Source organism: Xenopus tropicalis, chromosome 2 (assembly GCF_000004195.4).
Source record: "Xenopus tropicalis strain Nigerian chromosome 2, UCB_Xtro_10.0, whole genome shotgun sequence".
NCBI classification, from domain to species: domain Eukaryota; kingdom Metazoa; phylum Chordata; class Amphibia; order Anura; family Pipidae; genus Xenopus; species Xenopus tropicalis.
In genome coordinates this window covers 133,107,950-133,134,761 of record NC_030678.2, presented here as the reverse complement: position 1 = coordinate 133,134,761, position 26,812 = coordinate 133,107,950, and the positions used below count along the sequence as shown (strand labels likewise).

Genomic DNA, 26,812 nt, shown 5'->3' with positions numbered 1-26,812 from the left:
TAAAGTAAGCCATTATGTGTTACAGGATAATACTCTACCAGTTCACAACATGATTTATATTATGGTTACAATCATTGTCTTCATAACGTAATGATTTATATATGGCACTTATGTGCAGTAAATATAGGTATGGTAAGTAGCAAAATTAGAATTTTGTTTGAAGAGGTTAGTCCTTTTTATATGAAGACTTAGGCATTGTTATCGATTATAAGTAATGCACATAAATTCTAATGGAAAATAAACCCTATTTCTGTGTAGCAGTTTTCTTAAATGTGTCCCTTCCTATTATTCAGCAAAGGGCGAGGTAGGGTAGGATAATTTTAACCAAAATTGCAAAGCTTGGTACCACTTTTGTGCCCATAACCCCTAACAAAAGGTTGCATTTACTGGTCAGATGTTTAAAAGTAAACACCTGGTTGGTTACTATAGGTTACTAGAGGGTTTGCACTTTTTATTACATTACCCCAAAAGAATGTGTTGTGGTTTAGTAGAACAGGTATGGGACCCCATATCCGCATTAACCCATTATCCAAAATTACAGATAGGCCATCTCCCATAGATTCCATTTTAATCAAAGAATTCACATTTTTAAAAATGGTTTCCTTTTTTTCTCTGTAATAATAAAACAGTACCTTGTACTTGATCCCAATTAAAAAAATAATAAATTCTTATTGGAGCCAAAACAATCCTATTGGGTTTAATTACTGTTTAAATATTTTTTTTTTAGGAGACTTAAAGTAGGAGATCCCTTATCCGGAAAACCCCAGGTCCCAAGCATTCTGGATAACGGGTCCCATACCTGTAGTATCACTTGGACTACGAGCTGTATGTGTAAAGAACCTTTCAGAGAACATTTATTTTTCTTCAGTATTGTTTTTAAATATTTAGGATGTGGATAAATCAACCAAAAAAATCTAGCACACCTTTTACCTTCAGAGCAGCCTTTATACATCTTATGAATTGCGTCTAGTGGGACACTGGTCTGTATTTTGAAGGAGGCAAAAATCTATTCAACAGTTTTAACAGTGTACTGCTAAATGTCTGTCTGCCCCTTCTCATAGCCTTTGACTTGTGACCACTGTGCTTGGCACAATTTTTATTTCTTGACACCGTTCTGCTGCACGTGTTAAACAATTTTTTAGCGTTGGTGACTGATGCACCTGCAGTTCAGGAACTGAATGTTAGTTGGCTATCTGACTCCCACATTACACTGATTGACAAACCTTTTTATAGGTTGCACATACTGCTAATTGGCAACCAGCTTAATTACTTGTGTACCTTGTTTTTATTTGTGATTTTGTTTCTTCTAAATCACCTTTCTTTTTTCATGTTGTTTAATATCTTATCACATGTTTTGTACACTACTATCCAATGTTCCAACAGCTAGTGCTAGTGAAATTCTCTTTTTCATCTAAGCCTATTGCTTCGGCCACTGGAAAGCTTCCTTTATACCGGTATCATTTATTGATGAGGACAGGATGTTGTCCTGTTGAACATAGTTCATAGTAGGGTTTGTTGAACTTTACTTTTAGAACTTTACTTTATTTTTCAATTTAAAAAAAAAAAGAATTTACATTAACAAAGTAAGAAAAAGAAAGGAAAAAAGAGAATGGGAGAGGTGAGGGAAGAATGAGGCAAGGGCACAAATCATACTATGGCTAGGAAGGACTCAGGTATTATGCAGTTCCACCCAGGTCCCCCGTATGGCCTTAGATTTCTCCAGGCAACCTCTTGTTAAATATGTGAGTCTTTGACTTGGAAGTGAATTGTTCTCTAGTTTTTGACAAAATTGTAGGGGGAGGGGGTGCACAAGTAATTTCCGGCGCAATAAAATTGCCTTCTTAGCATAGTACAGGTATGGAAACTATTATCCAGAATGCTCAGAACCTGGAGTTTTCCAGATAAGGGATCTTTCTGTAATTTGGATCTCCATACCATAACCCTGCTAAAAAATTATTTATTAAATAAACCCAGTAGGATTGTTTTACCACCAATATGGATTAATGATATTTTAGTTGCGATCATGTACTAGGTATTGTTTAATCATTACAAAAAAAATGAAATATTTTTTAAAAATGTGAATTATTTCTATAAAATGAAGTCTATAGAAGATAGGCTTTCCGTAATATGAAACTTTCTGGATAACTGCATTACGGATAACGGGTCCTATGCCTGTATAACAATTGCAAATAACACATTCTGGAATAGGACAGGAGCTATAGGTCCCTCATAGAGATAGATAGCTCTGGGACCAGCGTCATTCCACATGTTCTCATCTAACCCAGAACCCAGGGATATCTCTAAATAGCCATTTAATCCTGCGTTTCTCTAAGGGCGAAGGGTCCATTGTAGAGCGTATGATGTATAACCAGGACAATGGCTTAATCAAGTCTTGTCTATGCAAATAGATTCCCAGTGTTGTTTCAGTTAAGTTTACACTCTGTGTAGGGAATTGTACCAAGAAGGCATGCTGAAACTGTAAATATCGGAACCTCTCTGGAGGGGTATGAACCTCTTGCCTTATTACAACATAACTTTCGCATTCTCCACCTGACATTATATCCCCCTGAGTTTTAATTCTAATCTGGACCCATCTAGCAAAATCTGGTATGGAGGTAAAGTGAGAGTGAGAGTCATAAATGTTGCCCCACAGGGGGGGTGGGGGGCTGTGTGTCCAGGCATCAGAGGAGCCCTGGACTAGTTTTGAAGTTAAGAGGTGGTTCTTTCTCAGAACTGCATAGTTTGGAGAATTTGCAGTAGGAAATGCATACCAGGGGCCTGCAATAGTTTATATTGGATAATATAAGGGATTGGATAAAGAACTTAGTGGCAGTTTGGGGAGTAGAGCATGCAATTTGTAATTAAAACCAAGAAAGTAGGACAGTGTTTGTCCACAAGTAAACAATAAAAAATTGTAACTTAGTAACCGGTAGCCTTCCAGCTGTTTAACTGATATTTCCTGCATTTGTAAACATCCATTGTTAGGATGCTGTGTTTGTTGTTCAGCAACAGTTGTGCATTCATACTGATGATTTGTTAAGCACAGAACACATACAAATTTGCAGTGTGCATATTCCATCATCAGGTTATGATGTATTATCTACCTTACACATAGATTTAAGTTAATGCTTTTCTAGTTTTATTTTCTGTTTTTCTTTTTTTGTTTAGAATAAAACAGTGATAACTCGTACAATTTATACAAATTTTTTTTTTAACTGATAAAGTAATACATCTAAGAGAGTAATTTCAGACCATATACAAGATAAAGTGGGCCTGATAGCTGCTTTTGTAAAGAGCACCATTCATTATTTGCCTTGAGATGCCATTTTAATAGGAGTCTGAACATTCATTACAGTCCTCTCTTGCAATGTGCTCTGTTGAACAGAAGGAACTCCCGTGGGAGCATCTGCTGCATTTTTCATGGGAATTGCTGTGACATTTGTCAGATAATGAAAGCTATATATGGAGCGCATTCTGGATTCTTTTCACGTGACTGTAAAGATTCCAAAATGCAGGCTTCCTTTGGGATTGAACCCTTTGTCAGTAGAAAAATTAGATGTCAACCAGGTGAAAAGCTGCAGGTTGCATTCCTACATTAAACTTGGCAGCATTATTAGGACCAAATGAGACACTATCAACTTTCTGTTTCTCTGCACCAAAAAAGATAGAGGCACTACATTATCTCTGCCCGGTTGCATTAGCTGTTGGACAGCTTGAATCGTGTCATACCAGTTTCCGTACAAAACAGTGGTGCTTTAGGAAAACAAAAGCCTTATAATGAATTTTTCAAATAGTTTTGCTTTTTATAGTGCCATTTATTTTAAAGTAATTAGGAATAGCAAACATTACTTATCCAGTGAAATGCATCCTTTTAGCTTCTTCTTTGGTTTCACTTCCTGTGTAGAGTGTAAACCACCTATATTGCTCTTAATCTAGCATATCCACATACTGAATTGGGTTCATGTGAATGTCTGTATTAAATGATAATTTTTGTCACAAGGTTGCCTGTTTGGTTGTAAGTTCATCGATTTGTTTTATTTTTTAGGATCTACGAAATGCACAAAGTGAGCAACTTATGGGGATCCGGCGGGAAGAGGAAATGGAAATGTCTGATGATGACAGCAGTGACATCCCAAATAAAAAAGCACGACTGGATGATTCTGGTAAGAACAGTTAGGCACAGTGTATTCTATAGCTTCAATAAGTACTGTATGTTTGACGCAAGACTATCTGCTTGTTTGTGAACTGCAATTCTAGGCACACAGATGCTAAATTTGATTTTTTAACTGTATTAAAATAGGTTAATTAATTAGATATAACCATTCATATTACACAATTACTACTTCCTCTTAAATCTGTTAGGCTGTAAGTTAACCAGCAGGGCTCTTTAACTCTCTAACTGTATTTGTCAGTAATTATACGTAATCAGTATGTTTGATGTATACGCCCTTTGTATAGCACCGTGGAATATTGATATGCGGGTTAACTCGCTACCTGGAAGACACACGGGTTTACCCATAGGTCAGACATGTTAGGGTTGATATTTGGGCGACCATTGCAGGTTTGGGTTGGGTGCTGTTCAGACTGGGGAAGTACGCTCTTCCTCTGCTCCCGAAGTTTCCATGTGTTGGAACCTAGGGTGCATGCAAAAGTAGCTTACAGAGCAGAAAGACACAGATTGGGTGTGTGTCCTACATTGGCAACATTTTGTGGGATAGGGTCAGGTGCGGGTTGAGTTTTTCCTGACCCACACATCGTTACCATGGGATATGTTGATGCTTAAATTCTGCATTGTAATGTCAAGTTCCTTCTAGTGGTTTAAAGCATTTTTATTTGCAGAGTTATTCTTCAGTGCATATAATTGCACTACAGTGTATGGTTTCAATGGATGCCAGGTATTGTCATACATTGGACCTATACACTGTAGTGCAATAATACATACTGTCCGGTACTGACTGTGCACAGTGATTACCTCTAGAAGAAGAATTTCATCCTTCTGTTATGCAGACTGAGCCATTTGGCTCTCTTTAAACACAAGTGCACTGCTTCAGTAAAGGTCAGTAAGGCCACAGATTGCTTTATTTTCTCTTTTTAATAACTATGCTAATTTGCTGAAATCACAGTGCAACCTGAGTACAGGCGATCAGACGATGAATCATTCATTTTATGACTGGTAAAACAGTTCAAGAACTTTTAAATTAATTTTATTTAAAGAAGGAAGGAGAAGCACACCACACTGTGCATACTGATAGGCTGGTCGTACCACACTTATTTTTAGGTATTTATTTTTTCCGTGTGTGCATCTGTTGCCAAATAAGTTAATGTACTGGGATTGAATTGCAGTAATACAAAGTATTATTTGCTGTGCCCATTACATATATGGAGCTATCCTATGCAATATATTTATGTCTTTAAAGGGGTCCTGTCACCCTTAGAAATAATTGTTGTTTCCCTCAGTCTTGGAATTCACAATCACATCAAACAGGCAGGTGCCGTTTTTTGGGCAGTAATTAAGATAAACTTTGGATATGGGCCATAATGGTGACTTGATGCCCAGGCACAAGCTACATAATTATAAACAGCGTGGTCTGTGACATCTAGGAAATGCAGAAATAAAAGTGCAAGTAATTGGTGTGCCTAAGGCAGGGGTCGGGAACCTTTTTGGCTGAGAGAGCCATAAACACCACATATTTTAAAAAGTAATTCCGTGAGAGCCATACAATATGTTTGGCCGCGGATGCTGCAGGGTAAGGTAGGGTGGGTCCCAAGGATGGCGGATGCAGAGGAGGGTGTGGCCTGCGCTTGGTGGATAGAAGACGTGTTCTAAGGCTTAGAACACGTCTTCTATCCACTAAGAGCAGGTCACGCAACCCCATTATTTTTTTTTATTAAAGATTTGGCAGCGAGCCAGATGCAGCCATCAAAAGAGCCACATCTGGCTCCTGAGCCATAGGTTCCCTACCCCTGGCCTAAGGCATTGAAGTGGTACAGGCAATATGACTGACAGCTGGGGTTTTTTTTTTTATTTGCATTATGTTTAATTTGAAAAAGACTTATATTATACAGCAGGGGTGGCCAATACGTTGATCGCGGTCCACCAGTCGATCCCCCGTGGATTTCTGGTGGGCCGCGATGAAACCGGGGATGCAGAAGTGCTGCATGAATGCGTATGTACGCTGCGTCGCGCACTTACTCATTCACGCCACGTTCCACTTCGGTCCGGTCAATCGCGGACAGAAAAAATCTGGCCACCCCTTTTATACAGTATGTCTATGAAGATTCTCATTCATACCGGTCATGATATACAGTATCTAGTAGAAGTCTAAAACAACTGGCCTAAAATTTTCTTGAAAACGCTTTGCCACTCATCCGAGCGGCTTCTTCAGTTCAAAAGACTGGTAGGGTATTTCCCGGCATTTAAACCCTTGAGGGTAGTACAGTCACAGACATCCAATCACAATGGTTCCATTGAATTTATTCGGTTAGGTGTTAGCTGAAACTGACAGGTGTAAGGAGGTATGATCCAGTCACAATGGTACCATGATTCTCACTGATGTAAGTATAAACTATTGTGAAACCGCTGGGGTAAGAATGTCAAAGCAGCATTGTATGTTGATGACAAGCCATGTCGCAGGCCCCATCCTCTGACTTAAGCATTGGGGAGACAAAACAACCTCTCTGTAAGAGAATGGCCCGACATAGGAGAGCTATCTCCTCAGGACAAAACTCAGCAGTCTATCTACACCTCAAGGAAAAAGGACACTCTTTTGAGGACAGTAACATGCATATTTTTGGACCAAGTGGACAGATGGTTTGAAGAGGTGTGAAAGAGGCCATTTATGCCAGCCTGGAAAAACTATCCCTGAACAGAGGAGGGGGCCTGCGACACCGCTTTCCATCAACATACAATGACGCTTTGTCATCCTTACCCAGGCGATTTCACATCATCTAGAGCAATTTGGCAGCTTATCTGCTCGTGTATGGGGCCTCCCTGATCGATGTCTGGCCAGGAATCTGCCTGGTGTCGATCCGGCAGGTTTGATTTTCCCATTGGCCCTAGGACGAGCGGATCTTAACATGTATGGCCACCTTTATAAGACAAAAACAAAGATCTGATTGGTTGCTATGGGGCAACTTGCTGATGTTAATAAGTGCACCCTTTAAAGCAAAAGGAAAGGTAAAAACTACGTAAGCTTTATCTGAAAGGTTTATGTAAATACAGCCATAAGCACTTACAGTAATGTTGCACTGAGTCCCCTATCAAAAGAAACACAGTATTTCTTGTCTCTTTTTTTTGTAAACAGGATATTCTAGTGTCTGACTTCCCCTCTCAGAAAAATCCTTAATTCCCATGGCCAGAGTCTGTGCAGTTCTCTTCTCTCTCCCCTCTCCAGCTCCCCCCTCCCACGAGAATGCTAAGAACTCCCCCTCCCTTAGGAATGTGTGATCTGACGTTTAACGGCTAGACTGCAGGCAGGAAGCTCCTTAAAATGGCAGCTGCTATCTTAAAGTGATACTGACACTAAAAAAATAATTTTTAAAATATGAATCTACACAAAAAGTTACCTATAGGTCATGTTAATAATTTTTTGCTGATAGGCCTTGTTTTGCAACTAATTGTTTCTTGAAGTCACTAAACCTGACTGCTTTGCCAACCTGACTGTCCCTTTTCAGCCTGTCAGTTATAGCCTCTAATGCTAACGGCCTGCTGCTGCACAAATATGGCAGCCCCTCATAGAGGAACATGGGTGATCAGATAGGTAATGCATTGGACAAATACTTTTATGGCAAAATGATAAATGGCATGCAAAGGCATTGTTATCATAGCTGTAAAAAAGGTTTCATTTTTGGTGTCGGTATCTCTTTAAGCAAACAGAGAAAGCTTCTAGGGCTCTTTACTTGGGTATGGTAATGGTTTCTGCAGAATAAATATATAGGTGTCACTAATGTGGCAAATCTATTGGCAGTAAAATGCCAAAATGACTTTCCTTCTCCTTTAATGTGACCTCACATTTATGTTATTTCTACCAAAGTGCATAACCTTGCATTAATCAACATTAAACCTCGTTTCTTGCCTAGTTTTCCAATTTAGTCAAATTGCTCTACAAAGTGGCAGCGTCCTGCAAAGAATTTATAGCTTCCCTTCTACTATTCATTTTCTTTTTTAATTTTTTTATGCAACCCTAGCAACCAGATAAGCTGCAGAGCAAAAAATATTAATAATTTGAAAGCCATTTAAAGAAACAGTTTGCCATTTTGCAGTGCACACTGCAGTTTACTCTTGTTAGCATGATTATTTTTTTTTCATGTATTTAATATTGTTATTATCATCCTTTATTTATCTATAACACCAAAATATTACACAGCAGTTTACAGAGATTATATATCATGTCTGCCCCAGTGAAACCAGTAAAACTCTCAGTATGTTCTTGGAGTGTGGCGGAAACAGCAGTACCCCCGCAAACAAGAGGAGACTATACAGTCTTCTTGCACATAGTGCCCTACGTGCTAACTAATGTGCCAGCATGCCGAGTTTGAGTGTTACATTTATATAATTTATTACTACCCATACCTCTATATACTAGTACAGGTATCGGACCCCTTATCCGGAAACCCGTTATCCAGAAAGCTCCGAATTACGGAATGCCCGTCTCCCATAGACTCCATTTTAATCAAATAATTCAGAATTTTAAAACTGATTTCCTTTTTCTATGTAGAAAAAAAACAGAACCTTGTAATTGATTCCAACTAAGATATAATTAATCCTTATTGGATGCAAAACAATCCTATTGGGTTTAATTAATGTTTTATTGATTTTTTAGTAGACTTAAGGTATTGAGATCCAAATTACGGAAAGACCCCTTATCCGGAATACCCTTGGTCCCGTGCATTCTGGATAATGGGTCCTATACCTGTACTGCATTTCACAGAGACAATCTCTGCCAAAATTATTGGTAAATGGCTTTGCTGCAAAGAATTTTACCCAATTAAACCAGGCACCATACTTTTATCACACCTGTCTTGATATACAACAATACTTATGAGCAGATTTGCTGTAAAGGCCTTGTACACACTGCTGTCTGCTCTATTTTTGTATGGGCCTAAGACCCTCAAGCATATGAAATTGTTCTTTAATGATCCATACACACAATCTGTGAGACTTGGAGAAAGAGAAACTGTATTGAGAGAGAAATCTTTTCTTTTCCACAACTTGTCCACACTCTAGATAGGTGGATAGATGGAAAAGTGGAAGTGCAGAGCATTTGAAGTCTCTGCGTGACCCAAATGAATGCATATAACAGTTAACTAGCTTCTGTTTTAAAGGACAAGAAAAAACAGCCAAAATAAGCTCACGCAAGGGACAGTGCATTATAGAACTAAACCCTAAAAATGAATATGCTAGAAATGCCATATTTTATATAATAAACTGACTGCACTGGCTTCAACATCTCTATAGTAGTAATGATATAGGGCGCCTTAGGCAACCTGGTTGGCTTGGTCCGTCTGTGCCCCCCCCACCCATGCATGCTCGCGCACATGCGCAAACAATCACACGGTGCACGCATGCAGGGTTGCGGCCCGCTGGCGGTGGGTCTGCAGTGATGGAGACAGTGCCCAAAACTAGAGGTAGGTGAAAGAAGAGTTACCTGCCTGGCGCCCCCCCTCCCCCACTGTTGCGTCATAGGCAGGTGCCTCTTCTGCCTACCCTAGGCTGGTTAGAGAGCTTAGGGGTCGTTGCTGAAAATGAGGTTTGTCTGTCAGATAAACTGGTGCTACCGGGCTAATTATTCAGTTCTGATGCTACTGCCCTGGTTTCAGATATTACTAATCAATATACTTTGAGTTGGTCCATAAGCTCAATAACTAAAAGCTGTCCAGAACATGTGCAGTGAATCAGCAGAAAAGAAGTTGGGGATTTGGCTTGGGCTGGTACAAAAAACCCAAAACATAATGTACTACATTTCTGCCCTACTTCTTTAGTTAGGCTTTAGTTCTCCTTTAAAAGAACAAAAAAATGTAGGGCTTCAATTGAAAATAAGTCATAGTAGACCTTTAAATAATTGGTGTGCATGTTAGTTATAGAATAATTTTTTAAGGTTGCATTTTAAAAAAACAAACAAACGTATATATGTTAAAAATGTAGCAGCCACTTCTCCATCTGAGGTAAGTGTGTAACATAACAATGAGACATGGGTGATTTATGCCCTGTTGTTTTATGGAAGGCAGAATTATAACATCTATTGATGTTATAATTCTTAAATACCAATGCTATTATGTAGTTTACATTTTGTTATGTTTTCAGACTGATAAGATTTTGTTAAATCATTACATGTGAGGATTGATGTAATACTTTTTTGTTAACCAGCTTTTAGAACACCAATATTTTTTATTCAATAACAGATAAAGTTGCTGTAGGGAAAGCTATAGCAACCTCAAATCTTTACATGCAGCCACTTATGGCAGCAACCCAAATATACATTTATTTTACCGGCATTTTAGCAACATTTCATTTTGACAGGCAGTTATAATATACTCCTCCGGTTTTCCTTCAGGAAAACTAGTGTTGCAGTGTACTAAAGGAAATATTGTTATACAGGTATAGCATCTGTTATCTGGAATGCTTAGGACCTGGGGTTTTCTGGATAAGGAATATTTTTGTAATTTGGATCGTCATGCTCCTAAGCCTGCAAAAAATAATTTAAATGTTAAATCAAATAGGATTGTTTTGCCATTAGTATGTACTCATTCAGCTTAGTTACCATTATGTACTTAGCACTGCTTTATTATTACAGGGGAAAAAGATAATCATTTTTGAAACTCATAATCATTTGCTTAAAACAGGGATCCCTTTCATGCCTGGGAGCAACATTTAAATGGAAAAAGTGTTGGGGAGCAACACAAGCATGAAAAAGGTTCTTGGGGGTGCCAATAAGAACTATAATTGGCTACTTAATAGCCCCTATGTAGACTGGAAACCTACAAAAGGCTCTGTTTGCCATTATACTTGGTTTTTATGCAACCAAAACTTGCCTCCAAGCCAGAAATTAAAAAATAAGAGTTTTCTAGATAACGGGTTTCTTGATAAGGGTTTCTTTTACATTTCCAAGTATTTATTGAAATGCTTACAAATGTGAACCATAATGACTGGAAGGATTTTTATATTTTGTTTGGCTAGTCCAGTTATTGCCTGCAAATGAGTGTTGTAGGGGAATGATCCATTGGTAAGTTTAGAAGTGTGTTGCATGTCCTTTTAGAAGGAAGTTGTGTATGGTTCCTATTTCAACAATCAAGCAAAATTTCCCCTGTGGCTGCAGGCATGCTAGGTAGGATCTACTTGCATTTCAGACCATTGCTTTCTAATATGGCAGCCACTTTAGGGATTACTTTCTTGTACTGTGGCTCTAGCACATTCTCTGTTGCTGGATTGCATTGGTCACAAATATCTAAGATTTCCTTCCTGTGGATATTTCTGCAAGTAGCCTTCAGTTGGTTTTTATTAGTCCAAAAACCAGGAATTACAAGCAGGAGAAATGACTGGACTACATTTTTATTGTGTTTAGAAATGGCTTAATGAATGCACATGACTGCTGTAAGCTGTAACCTAAAGTAGCACATCACCACAAGATCAGTTCTTTCAGGTCTTCACAGCAGGGAGTCAAAGCCTTATTCCTGGTGATTGCAAATGCTTCATTTGTTCCATGTTCTAGTCTAGTGAACACGCACAGCGGCTTTGCTGTTCATTGTCACAGTAATAGTTAAGGGAGAGGAAGTCAGGCTTGTTGAGCAGAAGCAAATCTAAATGAAAAGTTCAATTGATCATGAACTGTTAGATAAGCAGAATGGATTTTATTTCTTTCTGTGTAAGCAGGAAGGGGACAGTATGGTAATTTAGGCTGTGGCCCTAAAGTAACCCTGCATGAATTGCCATGGAGCTTGATGTAGAAAATATCCACCAAATTCCTTTTTTTGTGTCAGATCGGGTACAGCAGAAACAAGGAACAGTGACAAAGAAGTGAAGTCTATTTAATTGAAAATATTGCTCTGCTCTTGCACTGCATGCACTTGTCACCTAATTGGTATTATTTAGTCCCACTAAAACCCTGTTTATTTTATTAAATTGCATTTAGGTTTTTCCCTATGTTCATCTGTGGCCAGTGTGTCCACAGTTTGGCTGAAGTTAGCCTTTTAAATCTCCAATGAAATATAATGGTTGTGAACTAAATGTCCAGAGTGTGTGCGTGTTGTAGGGGGGGGGGGATTGGGGGGTGCAACTTCAAACCCAAGCCTGTGTGATGGTTACCTGTATCTAAAAGTAGTTAAACCATGTAATCAGTTTAATACACATACAATTAATAGAGGAATAATAGTTTTGATTTCCTATTTAGAGAAGGATGTGTATATTTAGTGACGATTATTTGATCACTTTCTCAAGAGACGCAAGCAGAAACAAAACATAAATATGGTATCTTAAAGGAACAGTAACACCAAAAAATAAAGTCTTTTAAAGTAAATACAATGTACTGTTGCCCTGCAATTGTCTGTTTGCTACAGAAACACTAATATAGTTTATATAAATAAGCTTCTGTCATGGGGGCAGTCATTCAAAGAAGAAAAGGCACAGGTTACATAGAAGATAACAGATAAGCTCTGTAAAATACAATGGCATTTTATCTGTTATCTGCTATGTAACTTGTGCCTTTTCTTCTTTGAATGGCTGCCCCATAGCTGTACAGAAGCTTTGTTTATATAAACTATAGTAGTCTTTCTGAGGCAAACACCCAGTTGTACCAGTGCAGAGCAACAGTGCATTATACTTTAATTACTTTTCATATTTTGGTGTTGCTGTTCCTTTAAGTATCATGAATATGATGGGTAGAAACACAAGAGTAACCAACCCCAACACAGTTTCCTCTTCAAAGAGGTAAAAATATGCAGGGTATTCAGGAAGTTTTGAACCTCAACCCACTGCGTGATGGAATAAACAACAGGAAGCAAAGAGTATGAAGTTGCTTACCTTCTGTCACCATATGCACACTCTTATGTATCTGCAAATGTCATCTTACTGTGCTGGGAGTATTCTTATTTTAAATCAACTTCTAAAAAACAGCCGAGCCCAGGAAACCTCCTTGCTGACAGTTGGTTAGTTCTCACTGGTCCCAGTGCCAGGCTGGTTCCTGCAGCGAGAAGGTAATGAATTGTTTGATTTGTTTTGCGGCATCCTGTAATTGCTTCTGTGTAATCAGTTGTGGCTGCATTACTCTGTGAGATAGTTAATCTATTTCATGTTGTCTTTGCCTAATGGGGGCTGCACAGTCTGCTGAAATCTGCTGTATACAAACCTCTCTTCAGCTGCAATAGAAATGGCTTGGTCTTCTGTCTTTTATACACATGTCAATTATTAATGTTATGTGCAACTTCTTGTACATATTTCTCTCATGTATTTTAGCACCTCTTATGTTGCTCCTGCACATAGTAGATATATTACCTTTAGTCTGCTCTAGTGGAAAGAGGTAAATGAACCCAGTGCCACAAATATGAGAGTTAGTAGCAAAACAGCTGGAAGAATCGCTTAACGTTTGAAATCCATCAGCAAGCACACTTCTAGACACATAGGGACTTCTGGGGCCTCTTTATTTGTTTATAATTTATAATATAATCTATTTTTACATGAAGTGTGCTAAATAATTATGCCAATACAAAGGTTAGACTGTAGTTTTCCTCCTGTGATGTACTGCATTTTATTTGTGACCCTATTTTCCTTTTATATATTGCCTGGTGTGATACTAAAACATGGCAGAATCGTTCTCATGCCTAGGCAGTGATTTTTAAAAATGTAGGTTTTGGTTTTTTTTATGACAGTGAGCAGAAGATAGGGAGGGGGTAATTATGATGATTTATTAAAAACCTGACACCTTAGTGGTATTACATTGCTTATTGTGTTCAGTTGTAGAAAGTGTGACCTAGTACATTACTTAGCATTGACATAGGCAGGTGTTTATTTAATACCAGTGCCAGCCTCTAGTTGTCTTGGGCAAGTCACTTGAGCTTGCTGTTCCTAAGACACCAGACTTATTTTGCAAATTCTAATGGACAGCGACTGTGCCTGATATCTTCTGTGAATAGGCGATCTTTTATAGCACTGAATAAACATACAGGTTGTTGGAACGGCTTTCCTTTACTAAGCCTTGTATAGGAAACATGATTTAGAAAAAAAAAAGTGTTGAGGAGCCACACGAGCATGAAAAAAGTTCTTGGGTGATGTCAAATATGGGCTGTGAATGGCTATTTGGTAGCCTCATGTGGACTGCTGGCCTGCAGGAGACTCTGCTTGGTGTAACAGTGAGTCTCTGTGCTTCTAAAACTTGTCTCCAAGGCAGAAATGTATAAAGGGGAACCTACTTTGAGGCCACTGGGAGCCACATCAAAGTGGGTAGTGAGCAACATGTTGCTCACCAGCCAGTGGTTGGGGATTAATGATTTAGAGCATATAGACTTGCAACTGGGTTGAGTCCAAAAAAAATGATCTAACCACATCCAGTGAAGCAGACCAGGTGCTGTGTGCAGGCAAGTATTTAGAGATGCCATCCAGTGCATGCAAAGAAGCAATAGTAAAGAGCTTAAAAGTTCTTCTTTGGCAGAATAGAAGCACCATTGAACAGATGTTGAATTAAAGTGACACTCTTAAGTGGTTAACTGAATGATTGTAATTACAGGATTGCTGGAGTGATTCTTAGTTTCTTTCATTAGACATATGGTATAACACAGAAGGGAATAAATACTGCATTGTAAGTTTATGTATATAAATATGTACCATCTTATATATTATAACATTATACTATGCCAGATGAAAGAACCTGAGAATTGATTAAAAACAACTAAAATTTGAATTGTTTACCAGTTAAAGGTATCTTTAACTTAGATCCTTCTTTCTACTTTACTCATATACTGGCTACTCACTAGACCAGGTATTGCCCTTTTTCTTTTGTAGTTGCTACCATACACCTGTTGGCATACACAGCAGATGCCTTTTAAAATGGTTGGATCTGGTTTATATGTATATGAAAATTATAGCCTCAATTATCTATCTTTAAATTGTGATTCATTTTAATGCTACCTACTGATGACTGGTGGTGACCAAATGGCATTCAGAGGGTCACATTTGTAGATAAAAATATACATAGCATAGTCAAATATATATATACAGGTATGAGATTCCTTATCCGGAAACCCGTTATCCAGAAAGTTCCGAATTATGGAAAGGCCATCTCCCAGAGACTCCATTATAAACAGCTAATTCTAATTTTTATAAATGATTTCCTTTTTCTCTGTAATAATAAAACAGTACCTTGTACTTGATCCCAACTAAGATATAATGAACCCTTATTGGAGGCAAAACAAGCCTATTGGGTTTATTCAATATTTAAATGGTTTTTAACAGACTTGAGTTATGGAGATCCAAAGATCCCTTATCCGGAAAACACCAGGTCCCAAGCATTCTGGATAACAGGTCCCATACCTGTATATGAGATCCACTACGAAATTGAATGAATACTCCTCCCTCATTTTGGTAAAGAAAGCAACCATCTTCCTGATGTCTTTGTATCTGCTGCACCTCTACCCTAGTGAAACCCTAGTTTCACCTACATATGTTCTGCAGAAACAAGTGATGCTATGACTATGGTTATGTTCATCAAATGGCAACCATAAATCTAGCATCAAGGCCGAAGCAGCTCAGCGCAACTGAAGTTGTGGCAGAACAATGAACCATGTTATCTGGTTTGCCCTGCCTCCTAGGGATGTCACCAGTAGAACAGAACTACAATAATGTTAGACCACAGCCCCATGCTTCTGTTTATAGGTAAATTGTTATTCAGCCTTCAACTTAGTTTTAAAAATTTCCTTTTGAGAAGTGGCATTATCATATAGAATTTAAATGTATGGTAACGAGAATTATTATTATGGTAACAAGAAATATCATTTCAACTTGTCATAGAGCAATTCCCAGTCCATTTTATTTAGCGATTATATGCAAGCAATGATCACATACCATGGCAAGTTTGTATAGCATATTTAATGACATTTAACAATAACATTGATTTAATACATTAATGGTAGATACTTTTCATCCACTCTAGCCCAGAGTAACAAACCTACCATAGATAAGGTATGGTAGTAATGGAAAAGAAAGCTTTAAATGTCACTGTATTTGGTTTAGCTGAATTGTTCATGTGTAATGGGAAGCGGGAGATGTATTACCTTTTCATTCATTTGATATCCGTTTTCGTGGAGCTTTTCAAGTTACTAGTCTTTTTCAGAGGGGATTCATTCTCACACATATAGTAAGTACTTGTTCTTTGCTACTTCTGCAAACATACTGCCTTCTTAAGGTCAGTAGAATTATCTCTAGAATAGTCAAGGGCCCTATTAAATTGATATTGAAACAAGCTTTGTGCACAACTGAGAATTTTTATACAAAGCATTGTGAGAAAAATGTCATTTCCTTTGATTTATGCTTCCAGATTGGAGCCAGAATTTAGCTTAAGGTATGATTTGTGAATATCTATATCTATGGACTGGCATTCTTGACACTAAGGGACATATTGATCAAAAATTAAGTTGGATTTTTTTCTCTATTCAGGTAAAAAGCCAAAAACTAGTCTAAGTTTATTTTTAAAAGAAAACCTGAAATGTCACCAGAAAAAAACCTGCACGTAAAAGTTGGCAAGATTCTATAGAATCCAATGAATCCAATGTCTCAAGCAACTTTATTTTCCCAATTAATTTCAACCCTATTGAAAATGAATAGAACAATCTGATCCCTGCTTGCGTGCAAGCTTTTTTTTTTTTTTTTTTTTTTTTTTTTTTGCGCTGGGAGGAGAAAAACGTGATTGTGGTAAAAAAAAAAAAAAAAAATGGTTTTCCCACATCTTTTTTCAACCAAATACCTAATTTATTTTACTTCTTTGCAGTAGTTGACCTTATATCAGCCATATAATCCCCATCATCCCTAGCCAGCCTTGATGCACCACTGACCTATGCCCTGTTTTAGTTAAAAGCCTGTTCATTTGTTTCTGCACCTTGAGGCTGGAATGGGTGAGGGAGCAGTGTACAGATCATGCTGCTATCCCCTCAGACACCGGTGAGGGCAGTGAGGTTGTGGAATGCCCTTCCTAGTGATGTGGTAATGGCAGATTCTGTTAATGCCTTTAAGAGGGGCCTGGATGAGTTCTTGATCAATCAGAATATCCAAGGCTATTGTGATACTAATATCTACAGTTAGTACTAGTGATTGTATGTATAGTTTATGTATGTGAGTGTATAGATTGGTAGGTGTGGGTTAGGTGTGCTGGGTTTGCTTGGATGGGTTGAACTTGATGGACACTGGTCTTTTTTCAACCCTATGTAACTATGTAACTAACTATGTAACCAATATGTTGTTTATGAACAGGCCTTTAATACTTTGGTGCTTGTTTTGCCCAGCAATGATTTCATTTTTGGGAGGCCATTTGAGAGTGTGAAATTTATCATCTAAATACATGTGCTGTATTTGGAACAGACACACCAGGATATTTAATGATTTCCTTTTGTCTATGCAATAATAAAACAGGACCTTGTGCTTGATGGACACTAGGCTGCATAAATCCATACTGGCGGCAAAACAATCCTATTGAGTTCACTTAATGTCTAAATATTTTTTCTGTTGAGTTATGGAAAGCCGCAGGTCCCAAGCATTTTGGATACCAGATCTCATATTTCTGCCACTATTTACCATTAATAGGGCTGCAAGGCTGTTAAGAAGGCAGCACATGGGGCCGATTTGGCTTAGTTACAGGGTAACATTAATGTTTTTTCAAGAGTTTGGCATTTGCAAAACAGCCACTCTGCCAACTAACGCCAAGTCTTGGACTAGTTGGCGGATATCGGCTGTGTGTTCCTGCACCAGGGTGGATTCAGCCTGCGCTTATAAACCCTTACTGACATCTTTTACTTTTTCATTTATATTTTGTATGCCTGTTTAATTAGCTTTGGGTATTTTTTTACTATATGCAGCTTTTAAAACACTGCTAGTTATTTCTTTGCCTTGCTAATCTTATCGATATCACTGTGTTAATTAACCCTTTAATACTAATGGAACATGGCATGTTTTTTGGCATTTTTGTCCCTAAGAAAATTGTCACACATAGATGACTATCACTTCAAAATGCTAATCTACTCAGAAACATTACATAAATGGTAATGGAGCAAAATGTTATTTTAATCTACTTGCTTGCAGGTCTTAATAGCCTTTCCATTTCTTTAGTGAAAGAGTGAATTATACGGTTTGTGACAAAGTGCTAGAACTGATGCATCTATAGATACAGAAAACCAGTATAAGAGCATTATGTTGTTATATGGGAGAGGCAAGTAAGGAAAATTTAATGTTGCTGAGTAAAATTCAGGTTAGTTCCAGTTAATCAACACTTTCTTTTATAATGCAAGAGCCATTTTTAATATGGCATCATCAGTACAGCGCTTATCAAGGAATATGATTTGCTGAGCAATCGACTTGCCAAGTTCCAAATAAGGCACTGGGCTTTTCTAGTAAGTTTAGTTGTGTAACATAAGGGGTTGTTTTCTGTGTCCACAAGCAGAAGTGCAAGAGCACTATAGGGTCACAAAAGCTCACATCAGTGCAAGGTTCAGAGCTCATTAGTGATGACTCAGCATGAATCACTACTCCCCAGCTTACCACCTTTACCAGCTGAAAGATAAAAAGCACCCATTTTCTTTCGGCTTTGCACCTTGCATTCCATTTGTTAGCGGGCCTTATTCTGGCCTGCATTAAAATAACATTGTTCTTTGCATAATTGGCTGGCTTAAAAGAAAAAGAAATGTATTATCACTCGGGGGTGCCAGAATGTTTATCACCCCCTAGTGATTGTAATGACTTAAGGTCCCCATACATGGGCCGATTATCGGCTTATCAGCTCGTGTAGGGGCACAACCGAGGGGCCTGGCTGACCGATATCTGGCCTGAAATTGGCCAGATATCGATCTACCAGATTACAAAATCCAGTCGGATCGGGGACCGCATCGGCTCGTTGATGCGGTCCCTGAACCGACTGCCCCATTGCCGCGTGTAGAATTCGATCGTCTGGCCCCAGGGACAAACGATCGAATTTGCCTACATGCCTCCCCGATATCGCCCACCCGTAGGTGGGGATATCGGGTGAAGATCGGTGTATGGCCAGCTGATACCCAAGGTGAGGGCTCCTGATTAGCAAAAACCTGTGATGGCCCGAAATACCTGCAAGCGATCCTCTTCCTTTTGTCTTTGCGCCTTTTGCGCATGTGCAGTAGAGTGGAAAGCTGAACTTAAACAAAATAGCTGGCATTTTTACTGTACTGCGCATGTGGCGGCCCCCGGGATTGCAACAAAAGAATACAGGAGGAAGATTGCTCACGTGGAGGTACCCAGAGCCAGTGCAGTTTTCTGCTGACAAGGGCACCGGCCCAGGGTATCAAGTAAGTGATTACAATCATCATATATATGGTTCACACTGGAATAACTTATAAGAAGTTTATTTGTACAACAATCTGCAAATGTGTATATCATAAACCTAAAAAAAGTCTGGAAAATGTTCCAAAGAACTTCTAATTTTTGGAATGTGAGCTGTTACTGCAGTTGTTGTTCACAATGAAACATGGCCAAACTCTAAATTTAGCCTTTATCCCAACTACTTTTGAAGAACACTGGCACCTCACTGTTTGTTTTGGCAGTATCTCACCCAACTTGGATGTAGCAGGATTATGATGGATAACATCAGTTGTTTATGCAAAAAAAAGTTTGTTTAAAAATGTCAGTTTGTTTGTACATTGTGACGAATGAGTCAGTCCTATGTGTACTGCAACACATCTTTGTTTTTAAGCCAAAAATTTAAATAAGTGAGAGCATACATTGGAAATGCATAAGTAGGAAGAAATGACTCCAAGAAGTGCATAATAGATTTTAGTACAAACGGTAAGAAGCTTATATATGAATAAAATATATACGCATATATATACTATAGCAGCGACTTTCTCTGTGTTGTAGCTCTCAGGATTCCAACTTCATTTGGGTGCTTCCTGCTCTGTACTATAATCATTGTGTGAATTTTAACCTTAAAAAGCAAGGTCCAGGTCAGGCTTTGTCCCTCTAAAAATTCCTAAAGAAAAAGTAGATTCTTAATATAAAATGAAGCATAGGACTAGCTAAACTACGAATGACTGGAATGATGTAGTTGGCCAGCTTTACTATATTACAATATATCCCTTTTTTTGTTTAAAGGGGAGGACATTTTTTGGTAGCTGTATGCACAAAATATCTTAATGTCCTAAATTAATATATTGTTATGGGGCTAATGCAGAGGATCTCTTGTCTTTTCGTGTATACACCCATTATGTAGAAAGCTCCTAATTACAGAAAGGCCATCTCCCATAGATTCCTTTTTAATCAAATAATTCATATTTTTAAAAATGATTTTCTCTGTCATAATAAAACTGTACCTTGTACTTGATACTAAATAAGATATTATTAATCCTTATTTGAGGCAAAACAGTCCTATTGGGTTTATTTACTGTTTAAATTGATTTTTTTTAGTAGATTTAAAGTATGGAGATCCAAATTGCAGTCCCAAGTAGTCTGGATTACAGGTCCCGTACGTACGTGTGTGTGTATGTATATATATGTATATATATATATATATAAAAATGAAGCGCCACTTGGATAATGCAAAATAGTGTATTAAAATTAGCACATCATATCATAATAGTGACGTTAGGCTATATGCCCTTTATCAAGCCATATATAATTCAGTGATACACAACTTAGATTTAAAGGCATATACAGAAAGTCACAGAATTAGCATATGAGTATCCCACATTAATTGATAAGTAAAAAAAACTCATAGGGATATAATGACTTATCTCCTTTTTAACTTGGGTTCCCCGTCACCTCCTCTTTTCAGTGGGGGGTATAGTTTCCAACACCATGAATCTTAATTAGTCTGAGGTATCTCCAAAAAGTATAAAAAGTGTTTTGAATATATAAAGTGCAAGGATTTAGATGAATCATGCACTTTTTGCCACTTTCAGATTCAGTCAAATCCAAAGTGTTCTGCTAATCCACATTTGAATGTTCAAAACTGTATGCAGTTTTTTTCATTAAATGCAAATTAAGGTTCAGCTACAGTTTGTTTTTCATCTGCATCTAAAAATGATGGATTCCGTGAATACCTAGTTTAAAAATCTACCATGTTTGTGGTGCAGATATTTAAATTTATAGCAGAACATGAAGCAGCTGTCTCTTACCATGTCTTAGAAGTAGAATTGTGTAGAAACATAGAAGTCTTGTGCTGTGTTTAATATTCTGACAGAACTTAAAAATGGTAGCGCTATTGTGCAGACTATTAGTCTGTATTTGTGATTTTTTTTTGTATATCGTACTGCTTGCCATGTGATGTGACTTCTGCCGCTTAACTTTGCTGCTGCTTGCTCAAGTCTTCAACCTGCTAATTCCGAACACAAGCTATATATGACTTCACCAAAGGTCCACTCTTATGTTCCCTCTGTTACTCTCCTGTGGTCTTGGCTTTGGAAGACTTGCGATAGCCTGTTTTGTAAACATGACATGACCATGTTCTGGGATGGATGGTGACTCACGTGTGTACGTGTGGCCAAAGGGCACAGACTGATGCTTGTTTTAGTTACAATTGCATTGACACCAGGGCTGTATTCATATTAAGGCACTAGGGTGCCTATATATTTGTTTTTTACTTTTTGAGAAAAAATTGTCCCCAGCCTCCGCCACTGATTTCAGGAAATCCAGAGATGGAGCTGGGGGATTAGGGGTAGGGGCTCTGGTGGTGTGTAATGTCACTTCCGTGACATAGCATGTGTATGACGTTGCTTGCAAGACGTAGGAGGCACATTTTGCTTTTAAATTACCTATCTGATCCCAATGTTCCTCTGTGAGGAGGCTGCCATATTTGTGCAGCAGGAGTGCGTTGGCATTAGAAGCTATAATTGACAGACTGAGAAGAGACAGATTGGCAAAACAGTCAGGTTTGGCAAATCCAAATCTTAGACACCAGGACAGCACTCATGTCCTGTGAAAAGTGAATTGGCCTGCGGTACAGTTCCTTGAGCACTGCTCTGCCATCAATCTCTAGTAATTCCAGGTATGCAGAAGTGTCTTCTCTTAGGCTGTGATTTCCTTTGAGTTTGTTGTGGTTTTTTTTTTTTTTTGCACTTCACTTGGGGTAGCAAATAATCCCATTTATCTTCCTCTAGATGCTTATTAGAAAGTATAGAAAAAGATGGAGGGAGCAAACTTAACTAATGCATCCGGTGCCCACAAAACACAGTTTTCAGTTGACAACAGTGTTACTGTGTATGCCAAATACTTCATATAAACCTGATACAGCTTTCTGTGTGCAAAAAGCCTTCTTTTTGCATGTTTTGTTGTTTTGACGTACCAGAGGAAAATGCGATATTCCTTTTTTTCTTGCTTTATTGAAGCCCAATTCTCTGTCAATTAAAGTTTTTTGCAGGTCACAAATGACAGAAAATAAACTTAACTTAGTAGATCTTAAACTTTTGGTTTGACATCTTTGACCTTTTAAAACCTTCCTTAAAAACTGATATAATCATGCATTGCAAAGTAACTTCTACAGATTTCCTGTCATTATTTTAGAAGCAAGCAAATGTCTTTGCTTGCACAAACTGATTATTAGGTCATACTGCGTGCTACAAAGCCCCACAGAATGAGACAGCTTCACGCAAAATTAAAAAATCAGTGGCATTGTTCAGGGAGAATCAGATGAACCAAATGCATTTTCCTCTCTAAACATCTGCTCTTCATAATAGCAGGCTATTGCGTTGTAAGGGAAAATGGTGAATTGTATTCTAAAATGATACGAAGCATAAAAAATATTCCATGGCTAAATAGCACTGGAAGAGATGCAATCTACACATACGACACAACACTTACTATATCTCTCCCTCCCATATAATTTATATATATCTACTGTTGCTGGTGCATGTTTTATGGCCTTTTGCACTTTGCTGCTCAATTTCAACTTATATTACAGACTGTGCAATTCATTTGGGAGAAGTCATTTTCATCCCTGCATACTAATCGATTTTTTCACAAACACCTGCTATCAGTTATGGTAATAAAAATGTCATTTTAAATTGAAAACAGTCCAAATGGAGCGTCCCCGGGAAATGACTTAAGTGTCATTCAATGCTACTAATGCAGTAATGTTCTGGTGTTACCAACATACTTTTTCATATCAGCATTTACATTTTTATACAGTTTTAGTCATTATATTTCTCCTTCAGCTTGTGACTATTTTAGAGCTTGGCCTTAAAACAATTTATACTAGGGAAAGATTGACTATCTGTGCACACACTGACTTCTCTCTCCTTTAATGGTGCTTTTAAATTCAGGCTGCTCTATAAACCATAAGGTTGCAAGTAAACAAAATCATATTAAAAGGAAGAGAAGGAAATAAGATTGATTTGAATATATACTGAAACTGATTGGAGCTGTTTCTCAGAGTGATTTCTCATTGGTTCCAGGGACTGCTTTGCTAACTGGGAGAATATTTGGATAACTGTAAACCTCTCATATTATTTCACTTTTTATCAATTAGATTTGTCTTCTACTAGTGCTAATAGCTCTCTCTAAATTAAAGTAGATATGGACAAACAGAAACCCTGCAGGTAATTGCAGTCAGTTCAGATTTTTTTAATGCCATATGCCGTGTCTTCATATCTACAGTGATGTAAGAAAAGAATTTGGCCTCTTTCTGATTTCCTTGTTAGTGCATATTGTCACTCAGAATGAACATTGTAAGCCAAAGAGAACCCCAGTAAACACACTCAAAACACTTTAATAAATTACTGCATTTATAAGTAACAATATCGATTGTTCATGCCTTTAAATGGCATCCATGGGAGAGTGGCAAGGCAGAGAAACACCAAATGCTTGTCTCATATTTGAAATCAAAAGTAGACAAAAGAGTTCCAATTATTTCTGGTATAATGCAAATACAGTATTTAACACTAAGGCTATTGATAGCAACAATCAAACATTGTGGTAGTCTGATGCTAAGGGGATGCTTTTCTGCTTCAGGGGCTAATGACCTGCCATTATTCAATAAACAATTCTGCACTGTAAACTAAAGCTGGCCATACACGCACCGATAATATCGTATGAAACCTCATTTCATACGATATTTGGTGCGTGTATGGCAACTCGGTGAGTCGACCATTATCGTAGAAGGCTGCTGATATCGGTCAACTCGCCGATCGGGCGGGTTACAAGATTTTGATTGGGTGCCATTGAAGGAGCCTGAGCAAAATCTGCCTTCAGGGCTGAATCGACAGGAGGTAGAAATCCTATTGTTTTTACCTCCATATCTGACGATTCAGCCCTGAATGTCAGTGGAGGGTTGGAAGGATCTTTTGTGCGACCGATGGTACGAGAATCGCCATGTGTGTGGCCAGCTTAAGATTCTTAAGGAGAATGTCTGGTTATCTCTCTGTTGGCTGAAGCTTATGCATAACTGTGTTAAGATGCAAACTTATTGCTGCTACAGGCAGGAAAACCAGTTACTAAGTTTACATTACATTCTCTGAGGGGGATCTGAGGGATCGATCAGCACAAGGGACTCTTGTGTGGTCCTTGCTCATTGTCCACAAATAAGACCAAAGATTACTTTTTTGTAGAGTTCCATAATTAATACTTGTCTCAAATATACTTTATCTGGATTTTCTGTACTAAAAGTCTTTAACAGTATAATTGTGATTATTTTTTTGTCAGTGTGTTTACTGATATTCTTCTTTTCACAAAATTATTAGTTAAAGGTATCATGTAGACGGAGGGCCTAATATAGGGCTGTAGTTAGCATGGGACTGTAGCTGGGGGGGGAGCAGCATTGGCAGGGTTAATTATAACGCACCTGGTAGGTGATGGGGTCCCTGATAAAAAATTAAGCAGCAGCTGGGCAAGGGGTCATGGCAAGTTTAGGGGCTGACAGAATATTGGCTACAAGGAGTCACATGTACAGGGTACGGGGGGTATAAAAGGGCAAGCTCTTGGGCACAGGCTCACCTTCCATCAGGGACGGTCTTATGACGTTCCCACCCACCCAGCCCAAGTTAGTGTTTACCTGGTACTTTGTAAGGATTGTAATGCGGTAGTGGTATAAAAAAAAAAAAATATATATATATATATACATATTATTGTCGCAGCTTGGAGGTGTTTATGTTGGTCTAAAATTAATGGGAGAGTTGAAACAAATTTGATATGCTCCTGGCCTGGCATTAAGGCGGAGTAAAAAGATTTAAAATAAGGCAGCTGGAAGAGTTATTATTCTGGCGTGCTTGATTCATTTTGTGTTTATTTTGGTGAAAATTAATAAATAAGCTGCGGCCATTATCTTCCACCCAGCTCTGGTCTCTGAGTCTCTGGTCTCTTTATTATTTTAGGTAATCAATATTACATCCAGCGTACAAGTCCCATGCATGTTGCACTTTGTTATGCTTATATAAGATGTAGAGGAATAACTGTAAAACTTGTTTCAGCTACTAGGTATGTAAGGAAAATGTACTTAGCATTCAAACTGCTATAACCTGAAGCAGAGCTGTAGATATTTTTTTCATCCATTAATTAAACTCTTTCCCTCAGCTTTAGCTGCTCAGGCCTATGCACTGAAAGAAGAAAATGACAGCCTCCGGTGGCAGCTAGATGCATACAGGAATGAAGTAGACCTTCTGAAACAAGAGAAGGGACATCATGGCCGAACAGAAGAAAGCTTAACCAAGGACCAGCAGCTACAGTTTTTACAGCAAACTATGCAAACTATGCAACAGGTAAACTGCCTAGCAGTGCATGTCAGCCATTGTTAATTGCAACAGATGTTCATCTTGAGGCCTTCAGATACTGCTAACAGTCTTAGAATCCCCCTTGGATATTGTAGAAGTCGATTTGGATGTACATTCCCACTGTTAAGCTTGCATATGTTGGTTGACTTTTTTTCCTGAATGTTGGACAGGCTTTGCAAAATAGCTGTTATTGTTTTGGCCATACATCTGGTTGCTAGGTACAAGTGATGGTGATCAAAACACACCATGTCCCTTAAGGTGGCCATACACGTAGCAATTTCGATTGTGGTGAAAGATCGTTCCGACCCTCCATTGACGTTCAGCTCTGAATTGTCAGATGTGGAGGTAGACACAATAGAAATTCTACCTCCTTCTGCCGATTCAGCCCTGAACGTAGATTTTGTTTGGGCGCCTTCAATGGTGGCCGATCAAAATCTTTTAACCTGGCTGATCAACATCCTTCTGCTATATCGATCACCTCATCGAGCCGCCAAACACGCACCGAATATCGTACAAAACGAGGTTTTGTACGATGAAAAATGGCCTCTAGGGCTCATATTGACTTTTACTGTAGTGTAAGGTTGCCATCAGTCCCCATTTCAGGGGGACTGACCCAGTTTCAGGTTCCCTACTCCCAAGGAAACTTTCCCTGGCAGTAGCTCTGCTTGCTATCCCTGTGGCAACAGAGCCTTCCCCCAGCCAATCATTGCTATTCCAAGAAAGGAGGAAGGATGGAGTCTTTTGCCACCAGACCCTCTTCCCACCTCTTAGGTCCTCCAGACTTTCTCTGCCAGCTTTCCTGTTGTTGAAAGAAGGAATATGTATAAATTATTTTGGAGCTTTTTTTGGGAAATATATTAAAATATGTGGGTGTGATTTTGAGAGGTATGTAATAGGG

General features: G+C 38.4%; 1 protein-coding gene across 6 annotated transcripts in view; it reads left to right on the top strand.

The window, feature by feature from the left end:
- The window catches only part of enox1 (ecto-NOX disulfide-thiol exchanger 1), a 163,964-nt gene that overhangs the window by 106,092 nt on the left and 31,060 nt on the right, over positions 1-26,812 (top strand). For all 6 annotated transcript variants that reach the window (XM_031897130.1, XM_031897127.1, XM_031897126.1 and 3 more), the window contains 2 exons: positions 4,046-4,163; positions 25,718-25,902. In XM_031897130.1, coding sequence (XP_031752990.1) covers positions 4,046-4,163; positions 25,718-25,902 — 303 coding nt within the window. The remainder of the gene's footprint in view (positions 1-4,045; positions 4,164-25,717; positions 25,903-26,812) is intronic.